The 25,874-nt window shown below is 47.1% G+C and overlaps 1 protein-coding gene across 3 annotated transcripts in view; it reads right to left on the reverse strand.

The window, feature by feature from the left end:
- Positions 1-25,874, reverse strand: part of MVB12B (multivesicular body subunit 12B) — a 152,447-nt gene that overhangs the window by 117,484 nt on the left and 9,089 nt on the right. For all 3 annotated transcript variants that reach the window (XM_053920626.2, XM_053920634.2, XM_053920631.2), the window contains exon 2: positions 21,685-21,807. In XM_053920626.2, the coding sequence (XP_053776601.1) occupies positions 21,685-21,807 (123 nt within the window). The remainder of the gene's footprint in view (positions 1-21,684; positions 21,808-25,874) is intronic.

A 25,874-nucleotide genomic window follows, 5' to 3' on the forward strand; every position in this document is an offset into this window, starting at 1 on the left:
TCTTGCATCAAACCTTGTCTAATTTGGAAGAAAGCATGTCACTCTTTTGTAATACAAGTTTTAATTAAAAAATATCAGATAGTAGAGACCTAGGAAAAAAAGGGGGGTGGGGTTTCAAATGCTTGCGCATGTGTACAAGGAGGGGCGCTGCCAGAGAAAGCACGGGGCCTCCCAGTCAACTCAGAATCTCAGATGAACAATGAATGACTTTTCAAACTGAAGGAACTTCAAAACTTTCAGATGTAAGTGGGCATCCTGTATTTTTAGGTGCTAAATCTGGCCCGGACACAAAGGATACACCTAGCTAAGTGAAAAACCAGAACCAAACAGGGAGTGGGGTGGCACCTCCAGCCCGCCGCACAGCCCCACGTCTGGACGGGACACACTCACCTGGAAAGGTCTAAGGAACACGTGCATCATCCGGGAAAGATCAGCAAGAGCTACTGCACAGTCTAACTGATAGTAAAAGCACAGTTATGATTTGTTTCTATGACATTTACACATGCAAATGCAGCGGGAAAGGCAGGCCAAAGAGCAAACCAATGACAGGGGCTACTGGAAACTAGGGGTGTGGTCAAAAGGAATTTGAGCTTTGGTTGTATTATTTGTTAAAATAAGAAGACTTTTGTATTCCTTACTTAATCAAAAGTAAATACAATTTTTTGCAAAACGAAAAGAACAAGTCTAGAAGGATAGCACCAAACTGTGTAGGGTCAGAGAGAAGGAAAGGTAATGTTTCACTCTTTAGTTTATATAATTCTACAGGATTTGAAAATGAGCTTTCATAACTTAAAAATGTCATGAGGCTATTTTAAATGAAGTTTTACAAGGCAGGGCTCACTGACCCTCTCTCCATAGATCCTGGGAGTAAGAGAAAGTTCCGTCATGGGAAATGCGTCTGGTGAGCCCAGAAGGGAAAGAGAGGCTGGTGCGTGAGGCTGGTTCCTGCAGACCTCCCTCGGTCTGCTGACCACGCCCACTGATCCAAAGTCCTTCTCTGGCTGGACTCTGATAACAATTTGTGCCTTGTAGCACCCAATACCTACTCTCCTGGGCCAGGGAAGGAGGGAACACAGCACATTAAAACATGGGCTTTTCCTGGCTGGTGTGGCTCAGTGGATTGAGTACCAGCCTGCAAACCAAAGGGTTGCCAGTTCGATTCCCAGTCAGGGCACATGCCTGGGATGCGGGCTGGGTCCCCAGTAGGGGATGTGCGAGGCAACCGCACACTAATGTTTCTCTCCCTCTTTCTCTTTTCCTTCTCCTCTCTCTAAAAATAAATACATAAAATCTTAAAAAACAAACAAAGAAACAAGGGCTTTGGTATCAGAAATATGTGAATCCAAATCCTGGCTTCACCACTCAGTAGCTGTGGACCTTGCTGAGCTCCTCGACCTCTCTGAGCCTCAGCCTTGGACCTCTGTACATGGAGACGACAGGTTCTACCTGCTGCAGCTGCAGCAGTTACAGAGCGAGATGATGCAAATGAAGTGCGCTGCCCAGCAGCACCCGGCCCCAGTAACCTCTTGATAGGCGGTAAATATTGGTGTTGGCATTCCATGGAAAGTAGTGCCCCCCTCCCACACCCGGCGGGCGGGCTGACCTGGCTGTGAACAGAGACCTCTCCCTGCATGGGCTGTCATCACTAGGGTGCAGTTCATCTCCTCAAGCCACAGGTCCTTACTTTCTTTCAGCAAATATTTACTAAGCACTCCCGACGTGGGAGGCACTGGCACCATGCCCTTCTGCACGTACAAATACGAGTGGCGCGGCCCCTCCCTCAGAGGGAAGCCGGCAGGCACAGCGAGTTGCACAGAGGGCACAGAGCCGAGGAGGGACACTAGGTTTGACCTTAGCTCATCCACACCTGTTGTGTGACCTAAGAAGTGCGCTCCAGCTCCCTGAGGCTTCATTTTCTTATTTGCAAAATGAAATTATAAATGGTAATTCCGCAGGGTCATTGTGTGAAGTACAGAGCACAGAGCAGCTGGCACGGGGACAGATGGACGCAGCACAGACATCCAGTGTGACTGGAAGTGCAAGGCAGAATAGCAGGAGCGCTAAAAGGAACGAACGAGAGGAATAACAAAGCACATCGGGGTGCGGGAAGGGGTTAGGGCGGGGCAGAGAGAGGAGACTCGAGGCGGTGAGCGGAGGAAGGGGGCAGGCGTGCCCCCTGACCTGCTGGATCAGAGTAGCACTTGTGGGAAGAGCAGGCTGGCTGGACTGTGGCCAGCGCAGCATGGGAGAAGAGCCAGGGGCAGAGGTGGACAGAGCGGGGCAGGTGTGGGAGGCGGGGCTGCCCTTGTACAAGGGGCGTGTCTCTGCAGGACAGGCAGCAGGAGGAGGAATTCCAAGTGATGCTTCAGGAGACACCTGGAGCTGAGAGGCGAGGACTGGAGTCTCTTGGAAGAGGCTATGTGGGACAAGGATGGTGTGGACTGAGCTGCGGCGGGAGGAGAGGCAGGAAAGGCTGAGGCAAAAATGAAGCAGAGATAGACATAAAACTGCCTGCTGGGGGTGGGGGGTGGGGTTGCGGAATAGGCGGAGGAGCCCCAGGATGATTCTGGCCTCGGTCTCGCAGGAACAGTTCAGGGGCAGTTGTGGGTTGGGGTACTGGGTCGGGGGTGGGAAGGAAACAGAAGACAGCTGAGTTCCAGAACATTCAGGTTTAGGGTAAGACAGCTATGCTATGTGGGCTTGTCTACCAGGCAGGTGGAAACATGGGCTGGTGAAGACCTGAGGCCTGAGCACAGGTCATCTGGGGGAGGGTGGAAGCCACCCCCCCCCCATGTGGCTGGGACCCCAGCTGGAGGAGACCAACTTCCTCGCAGGACATGATTAAGAAAATAGTAAAAACTCGTGATCCCGGGATGAGCAGAACATCCAGTGACCCTTCCTGGCTTCCCCAGCTTTGAGTAAGGACTCCGTCTGTGCACTGGCCCAGGCTCCCCGCCACACTGCCGGCTCCACCTGTGTCCTGGCTCTCGGCAAAGACCGCCTGCCTGGAGTGGTGGCACAGGTTCCTGCTGGAGCAGAGCCAAGCTACTCAGACCCCACGGCCAGGCTCTGGGCTCTGGGCTGGCTTTAACAAAGGGGCCCTGAAAGAGACCCAGCGAGACAGGGAGGACAGGAAGAGTTAAAGTGATGGGATTTAAGAGGAGACAAGCTGAACTTGTGAGCTCATGAGTCACACTCAATGACAGGAGCAAGAAAGCAAAGGAGATGAACTGGCACTTGTGGCTAAGTCACCCCTCCTATTTACTCTATTACTCAGCTCTCAAACCACACTGCCAGCTCTAATTGCATTTCAATTCATGTTTAACACAAACATAACTTAGTTGGATGTTAGCATCCAATACTCCGAACACAGAAAGGCAAAACAGAAAGGAGCCTGCTAATTCAATTCAATAAACGCCCTTTGCTTGCTCGGTGGTGCATGCGTGCACCCAGGCACGGGGCTGAGGACTGGGGGTGCAGCTCTGGGAAAGGAACCATTCCACAGCCTCCAGGGGGCCTACGATGCAGACAGAGACACACACAGGCTGACAACTGCAGTTAAAGAGTGGTAAGAGCTGCAAGAGAGGAAAGTGAACACAGCATCAAAAGGCAAAGAGTTAGAACATCATGCCATGTGGAGAGGCACAGAGGCAGGAATGGGGACAGCACATTTGAGGCACCACATAGAGTTCAAGGGGATAGGATGAGGGCTGCAAGGTAGGGACAAGCAAATTTAAGTCTTAGGTTCCAGGGAAGTCCATCTGTTTGATAAACACCTTCTGAGTGCTAACTGCTGAACATCCAGTAGTAAATACAACAATGAACTCGCCTTTGAATCTAAAAACAAGGTGAATAAACTGATCTTTTAGACAGTTTCGAGGCTGGGATGGGGTTGGAGAGATGTACTGGAGACAGTTCCACTGGCTGTAACGAAGGAGAGTGGAGAGTGATTACTGGATATTTGCTTAGTCAACAGATCAATCCCTTCTTAAGCTCCTGCCCTCTCCTCTGGCCCTCTCTACAAACACAGTGGAATCTGCAATCACGCAATTCCCTGTAACATCAACCTCACACACCAGTCAGCCTAAACCATGACCAAAAGGGTCATGGAACAGCTAAGAAACTCGGCGTGGGCGGGGGTGAGGACAGAGTCGGAATTAGGAACAGTAACAGAATTTGATGAGATTGTTTGACACAAGAAAAGTCCGTATTAAAAAAATTAGCTTTTCTCTCTAAAAAATAAGAAACTTCCCATATCTTTTTCAAAGCTTTAAGATAGTTTGCAGAATGTGGGAATTACCGGTTCCTTGACAATTTTAGAGAATGCTACATTAAAACAATTTGGGCTTAGTACTTTTGTCAGAAATAATTCTCTGATGACTTCTCCAGTTTCTTCCTGTGATACAGGTTTGTTATTGGAGTTCTTCTTAAGCAGCTGTGCACTGATCTAGCTCGTCAAGATTTTCAATCTTAGTCACATCAAGCTGCACACAGGAGCGATTCATCATATTCTCTTACAAATTTCCAGTCTCCTTAGGTTCCTACTTCCCTCTCCTTAATCTAAATTCTGCTTATATTTCTTTTTACTATCATACCGGGCAAAAAAGTTTATCTATTATGCTTCTTACAAAGAATCAATTCTCAATTAACAACTCTCCCTCCTCTCTTACTTCTGATTTCTCATTCAATCTCTATTATTTCCTTCCATGTGTTTTTCTAGCTACCTCAGCTGGGGGAAAATACTGATCAGTCTAATATACATGTAATTGGAGCCCCCGAAAAAGGAGGGGTTAGGAGAACCATTTTAATAATGCCCAACATTTTCCGACTGCAACAGCAGCAGCATATCCGTTCTTTTCGGGCGTCTGCAGAACATTCACCAAGACAGATCCAGGCTGGGTCGAAACTGCAGCCCACAGGCCAAGTCCAGCCGGTGGCCTCTTTGTGTACCGCCTATGAATTACAAATGGTTTTTATGTTTTTATGGGTCAAAAAAATAAATATGCAGCAGGGAACACATGTGGCCCACAAAGCTTAAAATATTAACTATCTGGACCTTTCCAGAAAAAGTTTGCTCACTCCTATTCTAAGCCATAAAACTGAGTTTGTTCTCTGATGACATGGAATTAAATAAGATGTTAATAACAGAAATATACCTAGAAAGCCCCCAAGTACATGGAATTGAGACAACACACATCTAAATAACACATGAGTCAAAGAACTCAAAGGGGAAATTACATAGTATTGTAAATGGCACTGAAATTAAATACAAAATAACAAAATTCAGGGATGCAGTTAAGGCAGAGTTTAAAGGGAAATTCATAGCATTAAAATGCTTATATTAGAAATGAAGAGAGTTCTGAAATCAATAACTAAAATTTCTGCCCTGGCTGGTGTGGCTCAGTGGATTGAGTGCTGGCCTGTGAACCAAAGGGTTGCTGGTTGGATTCCCAGTCTAGGGCACATGCCTGGGTTGCGGGCCAGCCCCAGCAGGGGCACGCGAGAGGCAACTACATATTGATGTTTCTCTCCCTCTCTTTCTCCCTCCCTTCCCCTCTCTAAAAAATAAATAAATCAAATATTTTTTAAAATTACCAAAACTTCTATCTTAAAAAAACTAGAACATTAAACCCAAAGTAAACAGAAGAAAGGAAATAATAAACAGAAAACAATACAACAGAAAACATAAAATTAATAAAGAAAATAAGTAAAATCAATTGCTGGTTCTTTGACAAGATCAATGAAATTGATCAAAGTCTAGGCAGCCTGAGGAGGAAAAACGAGAGGCAACACCTGTGAGCATTATTAGGCATGGATAAGAGCACGCCCGGCAGGTCCTTGATACATTCAAAGGATAAGAAAATACTGTGAACAACTGTATGCCCAGGCGCTGGGAAACTTAAATTGAAAAATTCCTTGACAGACAGAAATTACCAAAGCTCATTCAAAAATATCTCATTTGAATAGCACTGTATCTATGTAAAAACTTGAACTGTGGTTAAAAACCTACCTAGATCCAGGCCCAGACAGCTTCACTAGCAAACTTTACAAACATTTAAAGAAATATAATTCCAATTCTACATGAAGTAGTCCAGAAAACAAATGAGGAAGGAACCCTTCCCAACTCCTTATATGAGACCAACACTAACCTAATTCCAAAACCAGACAAAGATGTTGTAAGAAAACCACAAGTCAATCAATATTTGTCATGAACATAAAATGTCTTAGCAAACCTTAGCAAATCGAATGTAACAATAAATGAAAAGGCAATGTAGTGTGTGCATGCGGGGTTTGTCCCAGAAACCCAAGTTCGGTTCAACATCGAAGGTCAATCGGTGTATTTCATCATATTAAAAGACGACAAGGGGAAAGTGATATGATTATCACAGAAGATATACAGGTAAGGCATTTGACAAAATTCAGTACCCATGTATGATGAAAACTCTGTGGAAGCATACTTCCTAAGCTTGTTAAGTACTATCCACAAAGAAACAAAAAAAGCTACAGCCAACACTACGTTTAAGTGGTGAGACACTGAGGGTGTCTCCCCTGGGATCTGGAAGAAGGCAAAGCTGTCTGCTCTCCCCAGTTCACCCGTGTTCTGGGGGTTCTGGTCAGTGCCGCAGGGCGAGAGAAATGAATCAAAAGGCATACAGAGTGCGCAGCTGAAAGGAAAACTGAATACAACTTACAAATAGCACCAAAAATATGAAATGCTTAAGAATAAATTTGGCCAAATATCTGCATGACTTACACGCTGAAAACTGAAAAAGACTGATGAGAAAAACTGAGGAGGACTTAAATAAATGAAAGGCTATAACGTGTTATTTGGGAATAATGTAAGATTTAGGGGTAAGCTACAAAAATAACATAAAAAATTCCTGTGCTCTACTCTTTACCCAGAGTCTCTAAAATGTTAACATTTTACCACATTTCCTTTCTCTCTCTTCCTTTCTCCCTCTATGGAATATATATATATATTCGCACATTTATTTATATGCTATATTCTCCACACAGATCAAGAGGCACATGATGTCCATTTGTCTCATTACTGGTAATGTTAACCAGTAACTTGCTTAAGGTGGTATGTGTTTGATTCCCCACTTTTACTCTTTGCAACTGACAGGTATTTTGTGAGAGAGACTGTGAGACTATGTAAATATACTACTTCTCATACAATTTTCAGCTGGTGGTTCTGACATCTCCATGTATCTTTTAAGACCAAGATGAAATTGACAGATGTGACTAAATCAAAACTTCATAAGATGAACAATAATCAACAAACTTTGATACTATAAACAAAGTGGAAAGACAATGACAGACTGAGAGAAAAATACCTATAATGTATACGACAGTCAAAGAATGAACAGAACAAAGGGAACCCTACAAATCAGTAAGAAAAAGCCAACCAAGTGAGTCAACTTTGAAAACAGAAAATTAATAGAAAAAATACAAATGGCCAATAAACATGAAAACATTACCGATAACAGAACTGCAAATTCACACAATGTGCTCCTACTTTGGAAAAATAAAAATAAGAAGACAGATGTACAGAGTGGCGGTAAGAATGAGGGTAAATAGAAACTTCTGTATACCATCTACTGGGGGGCATATATAAACTGGTAAAGCATTTTTGAAAAGCTAGTGGTGGTAACTACTAAAATGTACCAGGAGCACACACCCAGAGATGTATGTGCGGGAATACTTATCACAGCACCGCTTTTCAAAAACCAAAGAAAAAATTAAATTTCCAATAGTGGGGCAGTGGCTAACAAGTTACAGAGGAAAAAGAGCCATTAAAAAGAAGGAGGTCGATACGGAAAGATTTCCTACATACACTGTTCAGGAAAAGAGGAAAGACGGAACATCATGTAGAGCACATGCATTAATAATAACAGAAGTGATACAATAATAGCTACATAGCTCAAGGTATTGCCAGTTAAACTGTTTGAAGCACTTTGTGAACATGAGTTCATTTAACCCTCTCCACCATTCTAGGAGGACAGTTCTGTGAATAATCCCCACTTCAGAGACAAGGAAACTGACACTCTACTAAGGGGTAAAGTACCTCAACCAAGGTCACACAGCTCGTAAGTGGCAGAGCCAAGATATGAACTGAGGTAAGAGGGTTCTGCTTTTGATCACTAAACCATACAGCCTCTCTCTATGCATATATATAAAGGTATTTGCAAAATTACAGAAAAGGGACTGGAGGGGTATAGACCAAACTTTTAACAATAGCTATGTTACTAAAACAAAACACTACTTCACAATAACCAACTAATTAATGAATGGAACTGATTACCAGATCCTCTGGAGGTCTGACTACTTTAGGAACCAGAACAGATTCTTCCTTCTAGTCTCTTGTCCCTTACCTGGAGGTCTCTCGCAGGCTCTTTGTCCCCTGCAGTGACCCTGATCTCTCGATAATACAGCTCACCCCCCCACAATTCTCAGCTCTAGCCACACCCCTCTTCCCCATACACACCATCTCTCATGCAAACAATCTCTGAATACTTACTTAAACGTGGACCACAAAAATTGAAAAAGGTGGCCTGAAGCATGAGCCGTGTAGAAATTAAGGAGTAACTGGCAAGTATTTTACAAGCATGCAGTAGCATATTTCTTCCCTATATAGATAAGGCTGAAACACAAATATTTAGGAAAGATTTCTGACAGGCTTAAAGATAAACGGATTCTCTTGTTAACCCTGAGTTAACATAAAATTAAAGCAAGCCAGGGCTTCCCCTTCTAGGAATATGGAATAAGATACACTTTTTCCTAGTCTTTCCACTGAAAACAACAAAAAGTCCTGGACAGTATATGAAAGAAACGTAAGTGGACTCTGAAAGGTAAGAGAAGAAGGCAGGCAGCTGGAGACCTCAGGACCCAAAGAACAACAATGTGGTGAGCTCTCTGGTTTCCTCTCTCACCACATATCCCAGACCTGGAGCTAAAGAAGTCAGCAACCCAGAAACAGCAGCAGACACAGACCCCCCCAAAAAGCCCTAACAAAAGGTTGCTTTCTCTAGACAATAGCAGATCATTTAGCCAATAACAGTTCATGCCAACCAAACACCATAAAAACATTGTGGCCCCACCCCCACTATGCCAGTATAACCAGAGTAGGGGGGCTAGGTGTCCATCCTCACAAGGCTGTAACAAGGCATCCCAACACTTCTGAAAAGATGGTGTCAGGGAAGGCCAACGGCATAGCCAGGCCACTCACCCCCACCAGGCAGTTATGAGGCTTCCCTGCCTCTGCCCCTCCCTCTCTCCGGGGGAGTGATAATGGAGAGACCTTGGGAGAGTCGGGACTTTCATCACGCTCTCCAACAAGGCCACCTCCCCTACCCGGTAACGTCAGTAGGGTCCACGAGGGGAGCTGGAAAGAGGCATTCTCGCTACGGAGCTGGGAGTCAGAACTCCCATCACCACCCAGCAGGAACACAGAGCCCCATCTCCTTGGGTGTCAACAGAAGCTAAGTGGGAAACTGAATTCCTACTCCTGCCTGGCAGTAAAGAGATGGCGCCCTCCTTTTCCTGCCAGAGCAATGTCATAAGAGCCGACTAAAATAAAAGGTTTAAATAAGACCCAGAGTCTCGTAATACAATATGTACCCACAATTTCCAGGTTTCAATCAAAACCCACTCATCAAGGAAAAGCACCAAGAAACAGAACAGTCTCAGACTGAATAATAAGGCGGCAATCTACAGAGGCAAAATCAGGATGACAGAAAGGTTAGAATTATCGGGGGGCAGGGGGGGACTTTAAAGCAGCCATCATGAAAATGCTTCACTGAGCAACTACGAACATGCTTGAAACAAAAGAAAGTCTCAGCAAAGAAACAGAAAATATAAAGAAGAACCAAACTGAAATTTTAGAAATGAAAACTACAGTAACTGAAATAAACTTAATGGATGGACTCGGCAGCAGAATGGAAAAGAGAGAAGAAAGAATCAGTGAACTGGGAGATGGAATAGAAATGACCTAATGTGAACCACAGAGAGAAAATAGACTGAACAAAAAATGAATAGAGCCTCGGGGAACTGTGGGCTGTAACAAAAGACCTGAGACGCCTTTCATCAGACTTCCAGGAGAGGAGGAACAGGGTGAGGCTGAAAGGTACCTGAAGAAATAATGGCTAAAAAGTTCCTAAATTTAACAACAGACATAAATCTACAAAGTGAGGAAGGTAAGCAAACCTCAAACTTGATAAATCCAAATAAACCCTCACCAGGACACATCATAATCAAACTCCTGGAAAAAACGGGACAAAGAAAAATTTGTGAAGAATTGAGAGTGGAACAACACTTTACTTATAGGGAACAACAATTCGAACGATGGCAGATTTCTCGTTAGAAATCACAGCGGCCAGAAGGAAATAACACAACATTTTTCAAGTGCTAAAAGAACTGTCAACCCAGAGTCCTATATTCAGTGAAATATCCTTCAGAAATGAACAGGAAATAAAGACATTCTCAGACAGAGGAAAACTAGGAGAATTTGTCACCAGCAGACATACTCTAAAAGAACTGTTAAGAAGTTCTCTAAATAGAAAAGAAATGATTAAAAAAAAAAAAGGAACTGTGAAACATCAGGAAGGAAGAAAAAAACATGTTATATAAAAATATGAGTAAACCGACTTCTCCTTTTGAATTTTTCTAAATTATGTTTTATGGTAGAAGCAGACATTGTAACACCGATATGGAAATATTTAAGAAAATTATATTATGAGTGAGGGAGGGGAAAGGGGCCCAAGGGTGAGGGTTCCACACTTCAGTCTAACTGGTGAAGTGAGGTCACCAGATACACACGTGCGTGCTCGCTCACACACGATGTAATACCTGAAACAACCACTGAACATGCTACACCAAGAATTACACTCCAAGAACGCTTCGACAAGCCACAGTGAAATTCTAACAAATGTTTAGGTGACCCACAGGAGGGCCAGGAAAAGGATACTGAAAAATAAAACAATGAAGACAGCACAGAATAAACAGAAAATAAATAAAATGGCAGGTTTAAGTCCCAACATATCAATAATTACATTAAATATAAGAGATCTAAATATATCAGTCAGAAGAGAGAGAGTTGCAGGTTTAACCATGTGATCTAACTACATGCTGTCTACAAGAAACTTATTTCCAGGAGAATGGTATAAGCAGGTCGAAAGGAAAAGCATGGCAAAAGGTATACCATGAAAACATTAATCTAAAAAGGAAGCAGGAGTAGCTACACTGACTTCAGAGCCAAGACAATCACAAGACAGAAAGGGACAGTAAATAGTGATAAAATGGTCAATAGGCCAAAAAGACACAGCCATCCTAAGTCTGCATGGTCCAGACAACGGTGCTGAAATCCATGGGAAGCAAAAATGGGTAAAACGAAAGGAACGAAAGATAATACCAAAATTACTGTTGGAAACGTCACTGCTCTATAAAACTGATAGAATAACGATACAGAAAATCAGCAAGGACACAAAAGAGCACAGTGACTCTATCTACCAAGGGGATCTAGTCTGTATTTTTACAAAATCTCACTCAATAACAGCTGAGGGCACAGTCTTTTCAAGTGACCGTGGAAAATACGCCAAAATAGACCGTTTCATGGACCATAAGACAAACCTCAACACATTTTTAAAGACTGAAACCGTACAGAGTGTGTTCTGCAATCACAATCAAACTAGAAAACAATGACAAAGAGATTGCTGGAAAATGTCTAAATGCTCAGAACCTAAACAACACAATTCTAAACAACCCACAGGTCAGAGAAGTGTAAAGAAAAATTAAAAATCCACGGAACAGAGCAAAAATGAAAATAAAGCATATGGAAACTTGTTGGGAATAGCTAAGGCAGTGCCGACAGAGAAATTTACAGCACTACAAGTATACATTAGAAATCAGGGAAAATCTGAAATAAATAATCTAAACTCCTACCTCAATAACCCAGAAATGGAGCAAAATGAACCCAAAACCAGTAGAAGGAAGTAAATAACAAAGATAAAAGCAGAAATCAATGAAATTGAAAACAGAAAAATACAAAAGAATCAACAAAACAAAGAGCTGGTTGTTTTGAAATGGTTAATAAAACTGACAAACTTCTAGAAAGATTGACCAAGAAAGAGAGAGAGAAGACACCAATGACCAGTATCAGAAACAGAGAATATTGGAGACTACGCAGACGTCAAAAGAATAAGGAGGGAATGCTACAAATAATTCTGCACAGAAATTTGGAACTTTTAGTCCAACCCTTTCCTTGAGTTCCAGGGAGGGAAGAGGACTGGTATTTAAACCAATCACCAGTGACTGATACTTTAATCAACCATGCCTATGTAATGGAGCCACGCAAAAGCCCCAAAGTGGTAAGAGTTCGGAGAGCGTCCAGGGTGGGGAACGCGTGGAGATTTAGGGGACAGTGGCATGCTGGGACAGATGGCCTGGCAGCTCTGGTGCTTTCCACACACCTTGCCCTATGCATCTCTTCCAGCTGGCTGTCTCAGAGTTATATTCTTGTATAATAAATCGGTGACCGAGTAAGTAAAAGGTTTCAGTGAGTCCTATGGGCCACTCAAATTAATCGAACCTCAGAAGGGGGTCATTGGAATTCCTGATCTACGGCCAATCAGAAGCACAGGTGACAAGCTGGTCTTGCAACTGTCGTCTGAAGTGAGGTGTTGGGAGTTTTATGGGGCTGAGCCCTTGGTCTGTGGACTCTGATGCTGTCCCCAGGGAGACAGTGTCAGAATTGCTGACCTGTCAGACACCTGCAACGTGTTCGTGGGGGCGCCACCCCTATGTCAGAATTGGGTCTAGAACCCTTTTAAATATGAATTATCATCTAAATTCCAGCAACAACTTTTATAGATATAGATGAGATTACTCTAAAGTTTATATGGAAAGATAAATGAGCCTGAATAGCTAAAATAATTTTTAAAAAGTGGGAGGTATCATCCTACCCAATTTCAAGACTTACTGTGAAGCCCCAGTAATCAATACTGTGTGGTATTGGCAAAAGGCTAGACACACAGAATGGAGCTGAGGAGAGATCCACCCAAATATGCCCAATTAATTTCTTATAAGGGTTCGGAAGCAAGTCAGAAGGAAAGACTATGTTTTCAATGAATGGTACCAAGCAGCTGTTCATCCAAGGGGTGAAAAAAGAACTCTGACCTAAATCCACACCTCATGTAAAATTAAATCAAAATGTACCAGCCTTAAATGTTAAATGCAAGACCATCAAACTTGTAGAAAAAAAAAAACAGGAGAGTCTTCAGGATCTAGGACTAGGCTTGGATTCGACCCCAAAAACATGATTGATAAATGGAAACATTGATACTTGGACTTCATGAAAACTTTAAACATTGGCTCTGAAAAGGGCCCTGTTAAGATAAAAAGTACAGACTAGAGAAAAAAAATATTTGCAAATCACAAAATCAACAAAACACTCATACCAAAATATATTAAAAAAAACTCTTAAAGCTCGATAGTACAAAACCAAACAATTCAATTAGAAAATGAGTATGACATGAAGTGACATTTTATCGAAGATACAGAGATGGCAAATAAGCACATGAAGAGATGCTCAACATCATCACCCACTTGAGGAACACAAATTAAAACCAAATGAGTTCTCACTGCATACCCATTGGCGTGGCTAACAGAAAACACTGACAGTAACAAATGCTGGAAAGGATGCGGAGAAGCTGGATCGTTCATACATTACTGGTGGAAACATAAAAGTTTAGAGCCGCACAGGAAAGCAGTTGAGCATTCTCATTAAAGAGCCAAATATGCGGCTGCCACATGACCAGCAATTACTCCTGGACATTCATCCCAGAGGAATGAAGACTCAGGTCAATGCAAACCTGTCCGCGAGCACTTATAGAGCCTTATTCACGGTAGCACCAAATAAAACCACCGAGATGCCCGTCAGCGGGTAAATGGTTAAGCAAATCATGGTACAGGCTAATTGATGAACACTGCACGGCAATGAAAAGGGGAAAACTATTGATGCGCACAACAGATTCTCCAGATGACTCTCCAGAGAATAATGCTGAGTTTTTGGAAAAAAAAAAACCAATCCCAAAAGGCTACATGCTGTATGTATGATTCCATGTCTATAACATTTCTGAAATGACAAAATTATAGAAATGGAGAACAAATTACTCGTTGTTAGTGGTTAAAAAAGAGTTAGCTAATCCCTACAGACAATAAAAAATTTACCTGTGAGCACTTTTGAATATAAACCAATCAATCCTGAGTGCCTATCTCCACCCGCCTCCTTGCATCGGGCTCCTTCCGTCCAGGACACTCTCCCGCTTTCCGAAATCAGCCCAGGGCCGGGTATCTGACCACTAGAGACCATCTGCGTAGCCCAGAGCCCACTGAAATGATTTCAACCAGACAGTTGGCTTCACCTGCCTTGCCCTTCCTTTCCTGCAGAGGCCACAGTGCGGGCTGCTGCCTCTGCCTTCCCCTCGCCCCCGTGGCCCTGAGTGGAGAGCTGTGCCCCTCCTCCAGGGATCCATGACAACAAACTCTCTTCCCAAAGAACTTGTGTCCTGATCTGCCGGCCTCACCATACCTGAGTAAAAACAAAATCCCGGGGACATTTAAAAACAGAAATGTTCTGTATCTTCGCCATGTGCACGTCCATGTCCAGGCTGCAATCTTGTACTAGAGTTTGCAAGTTGTTACATCGGGGGGGGGGGGGGGGGGGGAATGGGTAAAAAAGTAAACAAGATCTCTCCACATTACTTCCTAAAACTCCATGTGAATTCTACAATGATCTCCAAATAGAAAATTTATCTGAAAAGAAATGAAAGTAAAATGAAAGCAGGCCCCTCTTTTCCATTAATCCAACTAATCGAGGTTTCATTGCAAGCAGCTTTTCCCAATAATGAACAGGAAGTTGCAGGGAACAGGAGGAAATACTGGAACACGGCATTGTTCCCCAAGGGTCCTCTCCACTTTCCAAATAAACCAACTGTGGATTAAGTCCTTACTGCTGTCTATGGGGCAAAACCAGGATTCCTGGCTGGTAGAGGAGAAAAGCCAAGAAGGAGGCAACTTTTGCCACCATTTCTGATGGAACAGCCCTAACGACAGCCAGTGTTTGCTCCTCGCCTGCCTCCTGGATGCCAGGCACTGTGCTAAGCACAGGCAGTCACGTGCATCCGCCCTGGCACGCTCCACTCCCCGAGCCGGGGCTCTGCAGGGCACAGCGGAATGGGCCGGGAGGGGAAGACACAAGACTTACACAAAGGCTGGTCCTAAAACCGCTTTCTGTGTTTTCAGTAAATCTCAGCTTAATGTGTTTCCTCACAAAACTAAAGGGAAGAGCACCTGGTACCTTTTATCAAAACAAGCTCTGGTTCTGAAAATAAACCACTGTGTGAGGCCGGATTTAGTCCGCAGTTATTTCTGAACTGGGAGTCGGCCCTGGACGGCAGAGCTTCAGGAGGGGCAGCTGCCTGTGTCCTCTCTGGCCGTGAGGAAGAAGGGTGGTCTTCCTGCCCTGCTCACCCCCTTCCCCAGCATCAGCTTTCTGGACATCCAAGTGGCAGCTGTGATCAGATTGGACATATGAATATGTCCCCCATTTCCCACTTGCTATCTACCCTATTTTTTGAAAATAAGATGTCGTTTCCATCTTTATATGCTTTTCATGTGATCTTTAAAATACCTTGATCACTACTGAAAAATACCAGCTTGCTTGAATCTGCATTTAGAAGATTTGTTTCTTTTACTGTCTCGGTGAGTAAAATACAGGGCCTCACTTCCAGGTTTGGGATTTTAAAGGTATCTGTCTCTATGTCCTCTGGACCCAGCCCACGGGTCCAGAGGGGGCCGATCTCCTCTAGCACCCCCAAAGCCCTCCCATGTAACAGTTCAAGCACTGGAAACTTCCAATTATTTAGAAACTCCCAAATATATTTAGGGCCTATATAACGTATACAGCTCCAGCAGTCTTTAAGAAATGTCTTCTTGCCTAACCAGTTTCAGAAATAAACAAGTATTGAGAGAAAGAGAGATGGAGGGTGAAAGAGAGAAGAAAGGAAGAAATGCCAGTGGAGACTTCCGGGATGACTGGCCCATGTGCTGCCCGGGGGGCTTGGTCAGGGGTCCGAGGCGGTGAGCAGAGCTGGCTTCCCAGCGGCGCATCGAGCGGAAGGATGGGAACTAAACAAACACGACTCCCTGGCTTCTCTCTGCAGGCTCGGATGCTGAGTCGTCTGCCCCCCTCAGGGGCTGTGCTTCATCAGACAGCCGCTCTCTCCTATATTGCCAGGCCCCCCTCACCCTGCCCCTGGTTCCTTCCCATGAGCAACTAAATGTGCTCATCACTTTCCACCTTTAAACAAAGGAACAGGGGTCTGTGACCCCATGTCATCCTCTAGGTGCCACTTGCCTCGCGCCTCCATCCTTCAAAGGCCGCCCGCACTGCCTCCCATTTCTACTGGACTCTTCAAGTCCACTCCAATCTTGCTTCTGAGCCTGCCAGGTTCACAGCCACCTCCACCTTTTGGTCTCATTTCACTTGCCCTTTAGGCAACTTTGAATACAAAGGACCATCTCTTCTTCCAGAAATAATATTTTCCCTTCAGTTTCTTAGTAATTTTCCACCTGCCCCTCTGGATACTTGGCCCTGGTCACTTCTGAGCGCCTTCTTCACGCCCACCCCTCATCAGTGACACTCAAGGGCACTCGGACCTGGAGTCAGACGTGGCACCTCGTCTCTGCCGGTTCCACACCCTCTCCCTGGACCAAGTCAGTGTTGCCTGGTCTCTGCTATGCAAGGACGATGCCCACACCTCTCCCCAGACCACTGAGCTAGGGCTCCTCAACATCTCCACCTAGACGTCTCATAAACGCCTCGACCTCGGCGAGTCCAAACCTGGCCCAACTGCCCTCTTCCACCCCCAACACCCTGGTGGCCTCTGTTCCTGTCTTGACTGACAGCACCCATACCCACCCAGCTTCCCAGCAAGACACACTGGTGTCATGCTGGTCCTTCCCTTCCCTCACCTCTGCACCCATCCCCCAACACTGAATCTATTTTTCTCTGTGAAAGAGTGAGTTCGGCCCCTCAGATCCGGCCACTCCTCTCCACGTCCCCTGCTAAGGGGCTAGGCCACTGCCCTCTCGCCCTACTCTGGCAGAGCCCCCAAACTCACGCACTTGCCGCGGTGCCTGCACCCTCTGATTACTGCCCGTGCTGCACGCGACGAGCAAACTCTGGAAAGCAGGAGCCGCAGAACCGCTTCCCCTTCATGTCCTTTGGTGACTCCCACCGCCCTCCTAGTAACGAACAGACTCCTTCGGGTGGCTCGCAGGGCTCGACTGTGGCCTGGCCCCGTCCTCCTGTCCATCTGCATCTCTCACCTTTCACCTCATGGGGCCCGACCTTCCAGAACACTGGGACTCTCAGTGCCTTGCACAAAAGTAGGTAGTCAATAAATATTTGTGTCACAAATGCACGAATGAATGAATGAGTAATGTCAGGAAAAGTGGGCTATGAAGCTATCTGAACTGGGTTTTGAAGGGTGAGTAGAACTTTACCAAAACAAGAGGAGTATAGGAACCTTGGGAGTATGGAAAAATATGGAAAGCTCGAGAATCCCCCACCTGGATGTCTGGGAACAGTCACTGACCTAGGGATGATCTGTCAGAAAGACTCTGATGTGTGGGGTGGGGTGTCTCAGCAAGGGAACGGAGGACTCTTACACTGGCATGAGGAAGGAGAAAAAGTCTCCTAGTCCACTGGAGGCCAGGACTCTCTGGGCTGCAGTTCTGAACTCGGCTCTGGGGTAGAGGGATGAGGGCAGCCAATAGCGTGGCAGAGGCTGGGCAAGGCGGGGATCAGGGGCCAGCCTGGGCCTCAGCAGCAGGCATCAAAGCTCTCCGGTTTTACTCCCTCATGCCCATCATCCTCAAAGCTCCAGCAAAGCCTCATTAAAAGTAACTCTGGTCTCAGCTATTGTAGGGAAACCACGAAAGGTCACGGAAGAAGGGAAAGCAGTGTCTGTCCCCTCTCAGGCCAGGTGAGCAGGGGTGCTGTGCCCGGCCAAGGGTGACCTTATAGATGTCACCAGTGAAAACAGTGCAGCTGGAAAAGCCTGAGCCCACGTGAGGCGGTGCCCAGGAAAGGCTCAGGGAAGCTGGAGGACAGACACCTGGGCGGTCTCCAGGTACAGAAGGGAGCCGTGTCTGGAAGTAAGCTGGAGGGGGCTCAGGCTGTCGTAATCTGGGGTTCAGCAAGGGAAAAGGACAGATCTGCAAAGCCAGGTGTGAAAGAAAAAATGGTCTGTTAGGACCTCCCTTCGAGGGACGCATCACAGGTTTATGTTACATTTATTTGGGACCCATTCCATTGCCCTTGTCCCCTTCTAGACTGCGAGCGTCTCACGGGCAGGGCTGGTGCGCCTTCACTCGCCACTGCCGCCCCGGCGTCCAGCTGGGGTGTGATAGGTGCTCGAACGTAGGTTGGATATGTTAAAAATTTTAAATTACACCACTCTGCAGTGCGTGATCATTCTTTCTCTGTATTGTTGACTTTTTGTTTTGTTCTTCCCCCCCAAAAGTATATTAGGATGCATGGGTATATTCCCAAAAAGCGCATTATCAAAGAAGAAAACTCCCTGTCTGGAAAGAGAGTCACCTCACAAATACAGAATTGTGGCGCTGGTCTCAGAGCTGTGAAGGGACAGAAGAAATTTTAGAAAGGCAAAGGAACTGTTAAAGGTAGGACGTACTTCACTGGAAAGACAAAGGAGTGCACCCACAATGGTCCTCGGTGAAGTCCACCGTGATGCCCTTGGACGCTGCAGCTTCCCGGCGTGACACCGGAATCACAGGTTCATTCTGTGCGGAGGAGTTTTAGAGCGAACTGCTGCTGTGGCATTACGAGTCACCGGAAACTGACCCTCCACACGTGGCGGAAGAACACGTATGACCTTGGGCAACCACCAGGCATCTGCGACAGTCATTGTACCAGGTACTGTGGCGTTACCAGGACACTCGAGACCCACCCACCCTGGCGGCAGGGAGCTTCGCCGCCAGCCACTCCGAGGCCTGACAGCCTGGCCACGGAGCAGAAGGGGAGGCCATTTCAGAGAGGACTGCAGACGTCGGGACAATAAATGGAGGAGTTGTTTCGCCAATAACCCTCAGCCTCGAGCCTAAGACGCTGTCCCTGACCTACAGAGAAGCTGCAAAATTACATTTTTGCAAACAAACGTTTGGCATCTTTTACTTTCAGCAGCAATGGGGCCTTTGCTCATTTGGAAACTGCCGCGCTGGCTAGGGTTGGCCGGCCACCTGGTGCCTGCCTCACAGGGCTCACAGTGCTTACTGTGGCTGCACACAGGGACAGGTCCCTCCCACAGCAGATGTGACAGAGAGGGGTCTCACCGCAATCCGCAGCAGGGCGTCCTTGGCCACAGCAGCTCTGCCTGAGCACCTCCCGCCCAGCCACCGTAAGACACCTTACATTTCAGTGTGAAGATGACTTCACACGAAACTCCAGATAAAGGGAACGGGGAGCTCTTCTCCCCCCGCTCCCCGCCCCAACTCAGGGTCAGACCTCTGGGGAACCAGACGCTTATCTAGAAGAGTCCAGCGGTCAATACGACGAGATGTCCCCAGCGCTCTCCCTGGAAGGGCTTCCGAAGGGAGCTCGGCCACGCTCCAGCCCGGCACAAAGGCTGGGTAATTGCCAGGCTGACCCCTGCAGCCTCTTGCCCTGCTCACCTTTCGCTATAATGCACGGCCCAGCGCAATCATGAGATGTGCTTATTAATTTTACGCGTTTGACACTGTGCTCTTCTGCCCTGAGCGAGATGTGAGGAGAAAATGATAGGGATAGATTCTGCTCCTGTCAGGCCTGCCGAGACTTCCGGAAAACCAGACTGTCGAAGGCCGTCTGCCGCCCACTGGCCAAGCGTTCGAGATGACCCCAAAGGTACAGGCAGAAGTGAGAGACACAGATCGACCGAGGAGCAGCACAGCACGAAGGCGTGAGACCCAGGCCCTGGTACGGGCCCCCACAGGGCACCCCCTCCAGGCTCACCCCCCCCCACCCCCCGGCCTAGGGGCCGGTCCTCAAAGCGAGCGCCTGGCCGCCCCATGCACAGGCAGTGCCGTTTCCTGTCCAATTCATCAAAAGACACTTTGGCCTCTCCAATCGCAACACTTTTATTAGCTTCCCCAAGAGTTTTATGGCACAAAGCCATACCTAACGATTCTATTTTACAGCAAGTTATACATTCAAGCAGTACTTTGAAGTCAGGCAGCAGGTAAGACTCAAACCTTTGTCAAAAAAGATTCCCGCATTCTTTCACTCTTAAAATGTTTATAAGCTTTCAAACAGTTAGGAAAGTGATGGGGAGCATTTGAACAGGCCTCCCCCTCCTCACGCAGGACCCAGTGCTGGGCGGGCCTGAGACATGTGGCACTTTTCCCAATGGGGCTGATTTTGCCCACTCACACCCGTCCTCGGCCTGGGGACAGTTGGCAATTTCTGGACAGTTTTTGGTGGTCTGTCTTGGGGGCTTGGTGCCATTGGCATCTAGGAGGTAGACGCCAGGGATGCTGCTAGGCAGCCTGCGAGCACAGAGCAACCCCACAGCACAGAAGTATCTGATCATCCGCCCCCAAACGTGCCCAGGCTGAGAAGCACTGCCTCGGGGGTCCCCCTGGACCAGGCCTTGTCCCCCCGCCCCCGCCATGCCTGGGACATCAAACACTAATCTAATCACTGCAGCGGGTCCTCAGTGCTGGCCACGAAGGCTCTCATTCTTTTACTCTCAACGTGTTCTCGGTACACACACACTTGCAAGGAACAAGAACAAACTGCGGCCGTAAACAAAACGAGGAAAGTGAAAATAGGACCACTTCAGAATCTCTGAACGCTGTACTAGACCCTCCGAATGTTCCTCTGCATTTTTTTAAAGCTCCAGCCAAATGGGAATTTATCTACTGAAACAACAAAACCAGTCCCAGCCACGGGTACCACCTAACACCACAGGCGTCTGCTGAAAAGCAAGGCGAGGTCTCTGCTAAGCAGTGGTGGTGTGGTCAGTCCCAGCAGGGACTTGGGAGGGGGTGTGGTCCTGACTCACCACCCCCAAGGAGAGGCAGGGGCTCTGCCACTTCACTTCCCAGAGCGTGGGTTCTCCACGTCAGCAAAGTGGAAACAAAGCCGCTTGCCCACCCCCCACGCTGGCCGTGAGAGCTCTGTGAGCTCCTGGGTGGGAGTCGGCTTTGCGAGCCACGGGGAGCTGTGCGATTGCAGGGCAACACATTCGGACACTTGTACACGGGGGGCAACCGATGACAAACGCCAGGGTCTTCCAGCCTCTTGAATCCTTTTCACGAAATGTCACAACTAGAAGTGACTGGAAACCAACTAGCCCAACCCCTGAATTCTGCAAAAGGTGACAATGAGCATCACAGAGGTCAAGCGACTGGGATCTGGGCACAGCCTGGATAGGCTCAGGTCTCCTGACTCCCAGCCCAGGACACTCCCAGGGCCTGCCCAACTGGGGCTTCTCCCTCCCTGCTTCCATTCCCAGAGGGAAGGAACACATCTTACACGCGAGGTTCGGAGGGCCTGGGGCACAGGAGGTAAATTTCTGGGGAACCCGGGAACAAAAGGTACAAAGCAGCACCCTGACTTACTACGTCATAGCCTGTCGGGGCTCGGTTCCGAGAAGCCACCACCCCCACTCCCGTGATGGGGTCCATTGACGTCTCTGGCAAGGCTTCCGAAAGGTCTTTGACTTCAGGCATGGTGGATGGGTCCTGGTTCCGAAAAGGAAAAAGAAAGCACAAAATTCAAACTGAGCGTTTAACATGAACAATGCAAAGTCTCAAACAGATAGGACCAGACTCTCGGCGAATGCCCTGAGCTCGGCTCCACCTGCCTGAACTGGCGAAAGGAGCCCTGACCTCACCCGGCTCGTTCCTCAGACCAAGAATTCAAAGCATGCCTGGCCCCTACTCGTCTGGAGTCAGCTTTGAAGCTGAGCTAACACAGCTACTGAGGGCTTGTCCCTTCCCTGAGTAGGTCATTTTAACTCAAAACCAAAAGCAAACCATTCTCGGATCTCCCATCCAGCTGCCCAACTTCTGAACAGATACCAGAGGATTCTCTGAGGATAAATCAGACCCACCTCGCCTTTCTGTCCCTTACACTATCTCCTTATGGAGGGGCAGACTTCCAAACCCTTGGTCTCCACCACAACCCAGGGTGGACTGCTCAGTAGGCAGAGCTTTGTGAACAAATGCAGGGGAGAGTGTCTTCTGGGCGTGGAGGCGAGGGAACGGAGCTCAGCCCAGGCTCCAGGGCTTTGAGCAAACAGGGACCACGGCACTGACAGTCGCAGAGTTGCTGTGAGAACTAAGAGTCACGTGAAGGAAGGGCCTGGAGGCACACAGTAGGCCCCCTACAAAAAGCACATGAGGCTGGCGGGGTCTGGGGCACACAGGTCTGGTATAACTGACCAGAAACGTGGCAGGTGCCCCTCCAGAGAGGACGGGCAGGCGCCTACGTGTGTTTAATCCCACAGGCCGTGGGCATTTACTCAAAGCTGAACACTAACAATGACCATAATTCTTGCTGGGCACTTTGGGAAAATGGGAGGGAAATGGAATTATTATTCTGCAGCTCACTGCCTCCTGATGTGACCAGAGGAGACAAGCAGTATATAGAGAGCACCGGGTCTGGGCAGTGCGAGTGGCAGTGCACCAGAAAGCAAATAAAGGTAACACCTTATGTAAATGACTTTTAGTACTCGTAAAAGGACAAGCCTTGGAAAAGAGCAAGTTAAATTCCACCTCCTTCTGCAGCAATTAAATTCCACTGGCGGTAGGTCTGCCAGAACTCTCAAGGCTGGTTACTGCTTCTACAGCAAACCGAACACCCTGCCTAACCAGGCAGGCAGGAGGAATATTCTCGGTTCTCAGCCCAGAATCAGAAAAGGCAGAGGCTATTAAAAATGACTGTGCCTCCTAAATAGGAACAAGCAAAATGCTCTATGCAAGTCACCCCACAGAAGGTGTAATCGGCCTTCCCCGGACCCCACAGAAGGCTCCGGAGCAGACTTAATGCAATGGAGCCAAGCCTCCAACCCAGGTGCTCCTTAGCCTGACAGCGGCCGCACTCTCAGCACCTGCTTATGACAAAAGCCAAACTAAGTATTGCTTTACTTAGTTCTACTGAAAATAAGCTTCTGGAAGCCCAGGGTAGAGCCCAGGAAACCACGCTGCATCACTGCATCGTCTTCTGTTTTCAAATTTCATTTACCAGCTGGGGTTTATCTGCATTAAAGCACAGGGGTTAGGGCTTCTTGCACACAGTAGGCATAAAGAAAACATTTAATGAGTGGACACCCACGCACGCCCCCAATAAAGGAGGTTTAGAATTAAATAGCAGCACCCGCCCAATCCAAAGCACACACTGATCTAAAAAGTATCTTCGCATGGAAAACCCTATTGGTAACAAAACAATAACAATGCTGCAGTTTGCAAAATATTGGTACCTGCTGTTGGTTACCAAAATGCTTTGCAATTAACAACTCATTAACAGAATGTATGAATTCTGCCTGTGCTGAAATATCATGCTGTGAATTTAATAAAGAACATGCGAGGTAAGTTTTTTTTTTATTATTTTTATTAAGATAGCACTGCCTCTACTATCTAAGAGAGAGGGAGGGGGAGGTAAGCATGGAAATAAATAAGACATATTTTATTTGCTGATAGATTCACGTCCTTGGGTTACAATATCCTCCACGAGGCACCGATGACAAAGGCTCTCTTTCGCTCCGAAGCATGCTCTCAAGTGCAGTAGGAGAAATTTGCTCCGAAAGCAAGGATGCTGCTCCCAGAATGCACCAGAGAGGCAGCCCAGCTGCAGGTTCCAAGATGGCTGCAGGCTGCCTCCAGCCCAGGCAGACAAAGGACCGGCGGCCTGTGCCCGCTCTCAGTCGCGTCGCAGCCTAGCCTGCAGGATGGAGGACGCTCTGAGCAGAGCGGTACACAGAGCATCTCGCATGCCTTCTTCTTTCCTTTCCCCCCCAGTTGCCGTACCCTGGGGATCAAGGCAGCCTTTGTGAAATACAGACAAATGACTCCTCGCTGCTGCACGGGGCTGAGGCCAGCGCAGCAGTGGAGGGAGCACCACCACCACCAGCAAAGGAAGCTTTTAATGAGAAACGCCCAAGATATCCATGGCAGAGGCAATCACTCAAAGCAGCTTGCCCTGAATTACATATTTTCTGACTGCAAATTACTTTTAACAGCGTCTCTACCGTCAGTTCAATTGACCTTCCTAACAAAAGGCCATTTATTAACTAGCACTCCACGTTTCCTGGGCTGTGTGGAGCCTCGAGCCAGGCGGGATGGCACTGCCTCCGAGTACTCAGCTGCCCAGGGTCACAGGCCAGGCCTCTGTGAGGGGGAGAAGAGGCCATTAACGCTGGCCTGCAGAGCAAATCTGCCGGGGAGGGGAGGAGAGCAGGGGCAGGGTGTTTAAAACCGACATTAACCTGTCTGGCAAGAGGCGATGCTGGTCGGAAACATGAAATTCCAGGGCCTACTTGCACAACTCCTGGCTTCACCCTCAGCAGCTCCTCACCAGCATCCACCTCTCTCAAAACCCTAACTGTGCACAGATACACTAACACACCTCTGCTGCACGGGTGCGGAGCTTTACAAGTCTCAGAAAGCTTTCGCAGGCCCTGGCTGGTATGGCCCAGTTGTTGGGAGCGTCGTCCTGTAGACAGAAAGGTCACGGGTTCGATTCTCGGTCAGGGCGCATACCCAGGTGGCAGGTTTGATCCCTGGTCAATGTACATAAGAGAAGGCAACTAATTGGTGTTTCTTTCTAACATCGATGTTGCTCTCTCTCTCTCTTTCTCTCTCTTCCTTCCTCTTTCTCTAAAAAGCAATGGAAAAAAATGTCCTCTAAGATTAAAAAAAAAAAAGCTTCCTTAAGCTCTATCTCAATCAACACTCACTCTAAACCTGGGAGGTGGCGGGGTTGTATTATCTCTGTGTTAGAGGGGAAAAAAACACAAAAAACCTGAGGCCTGGAGTTCTCAGACACCGTGCAGCTGGCAGACAAAGAGGACCTCTGGCCCCCCTTTCCCAGTCTGGTCTGCTTTCCGCGACACTGTGCAGAGAGAGGCCAACACCCGATCCGATATCGGATTGAGAAAGCAGTTTCAACACTAATTCTATTCAAAATGTCACGGCGCTTCTTTCTGTCGTCGTAGCCCAGTAAGTTCAGCAAGGGGAAGAAAAGTACAGAAAGATAAAAGTAACATGGGATTAATTTCCCTCACACCTCAGTTTCAAGATTCAACATTTCCCTCATAAATAATTTACAACAATAAAAATGAGCTAAGGCCATGTTTGTGTAGGACGGAGGTAAATTTAGGCCTAATGAGGGAGATCGGAGCACTGCGCAGGAGGGAATAGGTTGATGCATGGTGCGAGCGAGCCCATCGACAGCACACAGGGGCTCCATTACCGACTGCAAGTCGCAGGGCCAGCTAGGGGAGGGAGCAATTTGCAAAACTTCCACCGTGCTCACTGTCGCTGCGCGTCTATAGTGAAAACCAAAAGTTGACCCAGTATTTTAGATGACAAGATAACGGATGCTGAAATTACTCAGAACTATAGGATGGAGCCAACTCAAACTAAGTGGGCTCTCAGCAAGTGCCAGGTAAGGAACGAAGGTGGTGGCAGCACCGGGAGTCCGTCTGCTCTTGGGTGTGGGGAGAGCACAGTGACCTTGAGCTGGTTCTCTTAATGGAACCTCGGAGGTCATCTGGTCCCAATCCCCATCCTAATCTCTAACCCTGGTG

The sequence above is a fragment of the Desmodus rotundus genome, chromosome 1 (assembly GCF_022682495.2).
Source record: "Desmodus rotundus isolate HL8 chromosome 1, HLdesRot8A.1, whole genome shotgun sequence".
NCBI lineage: Eukaryota > Metazoa > Chordata > Mammalia > Chiroptera > Phyllostomidae > Desmodus > Desmodus rotundus.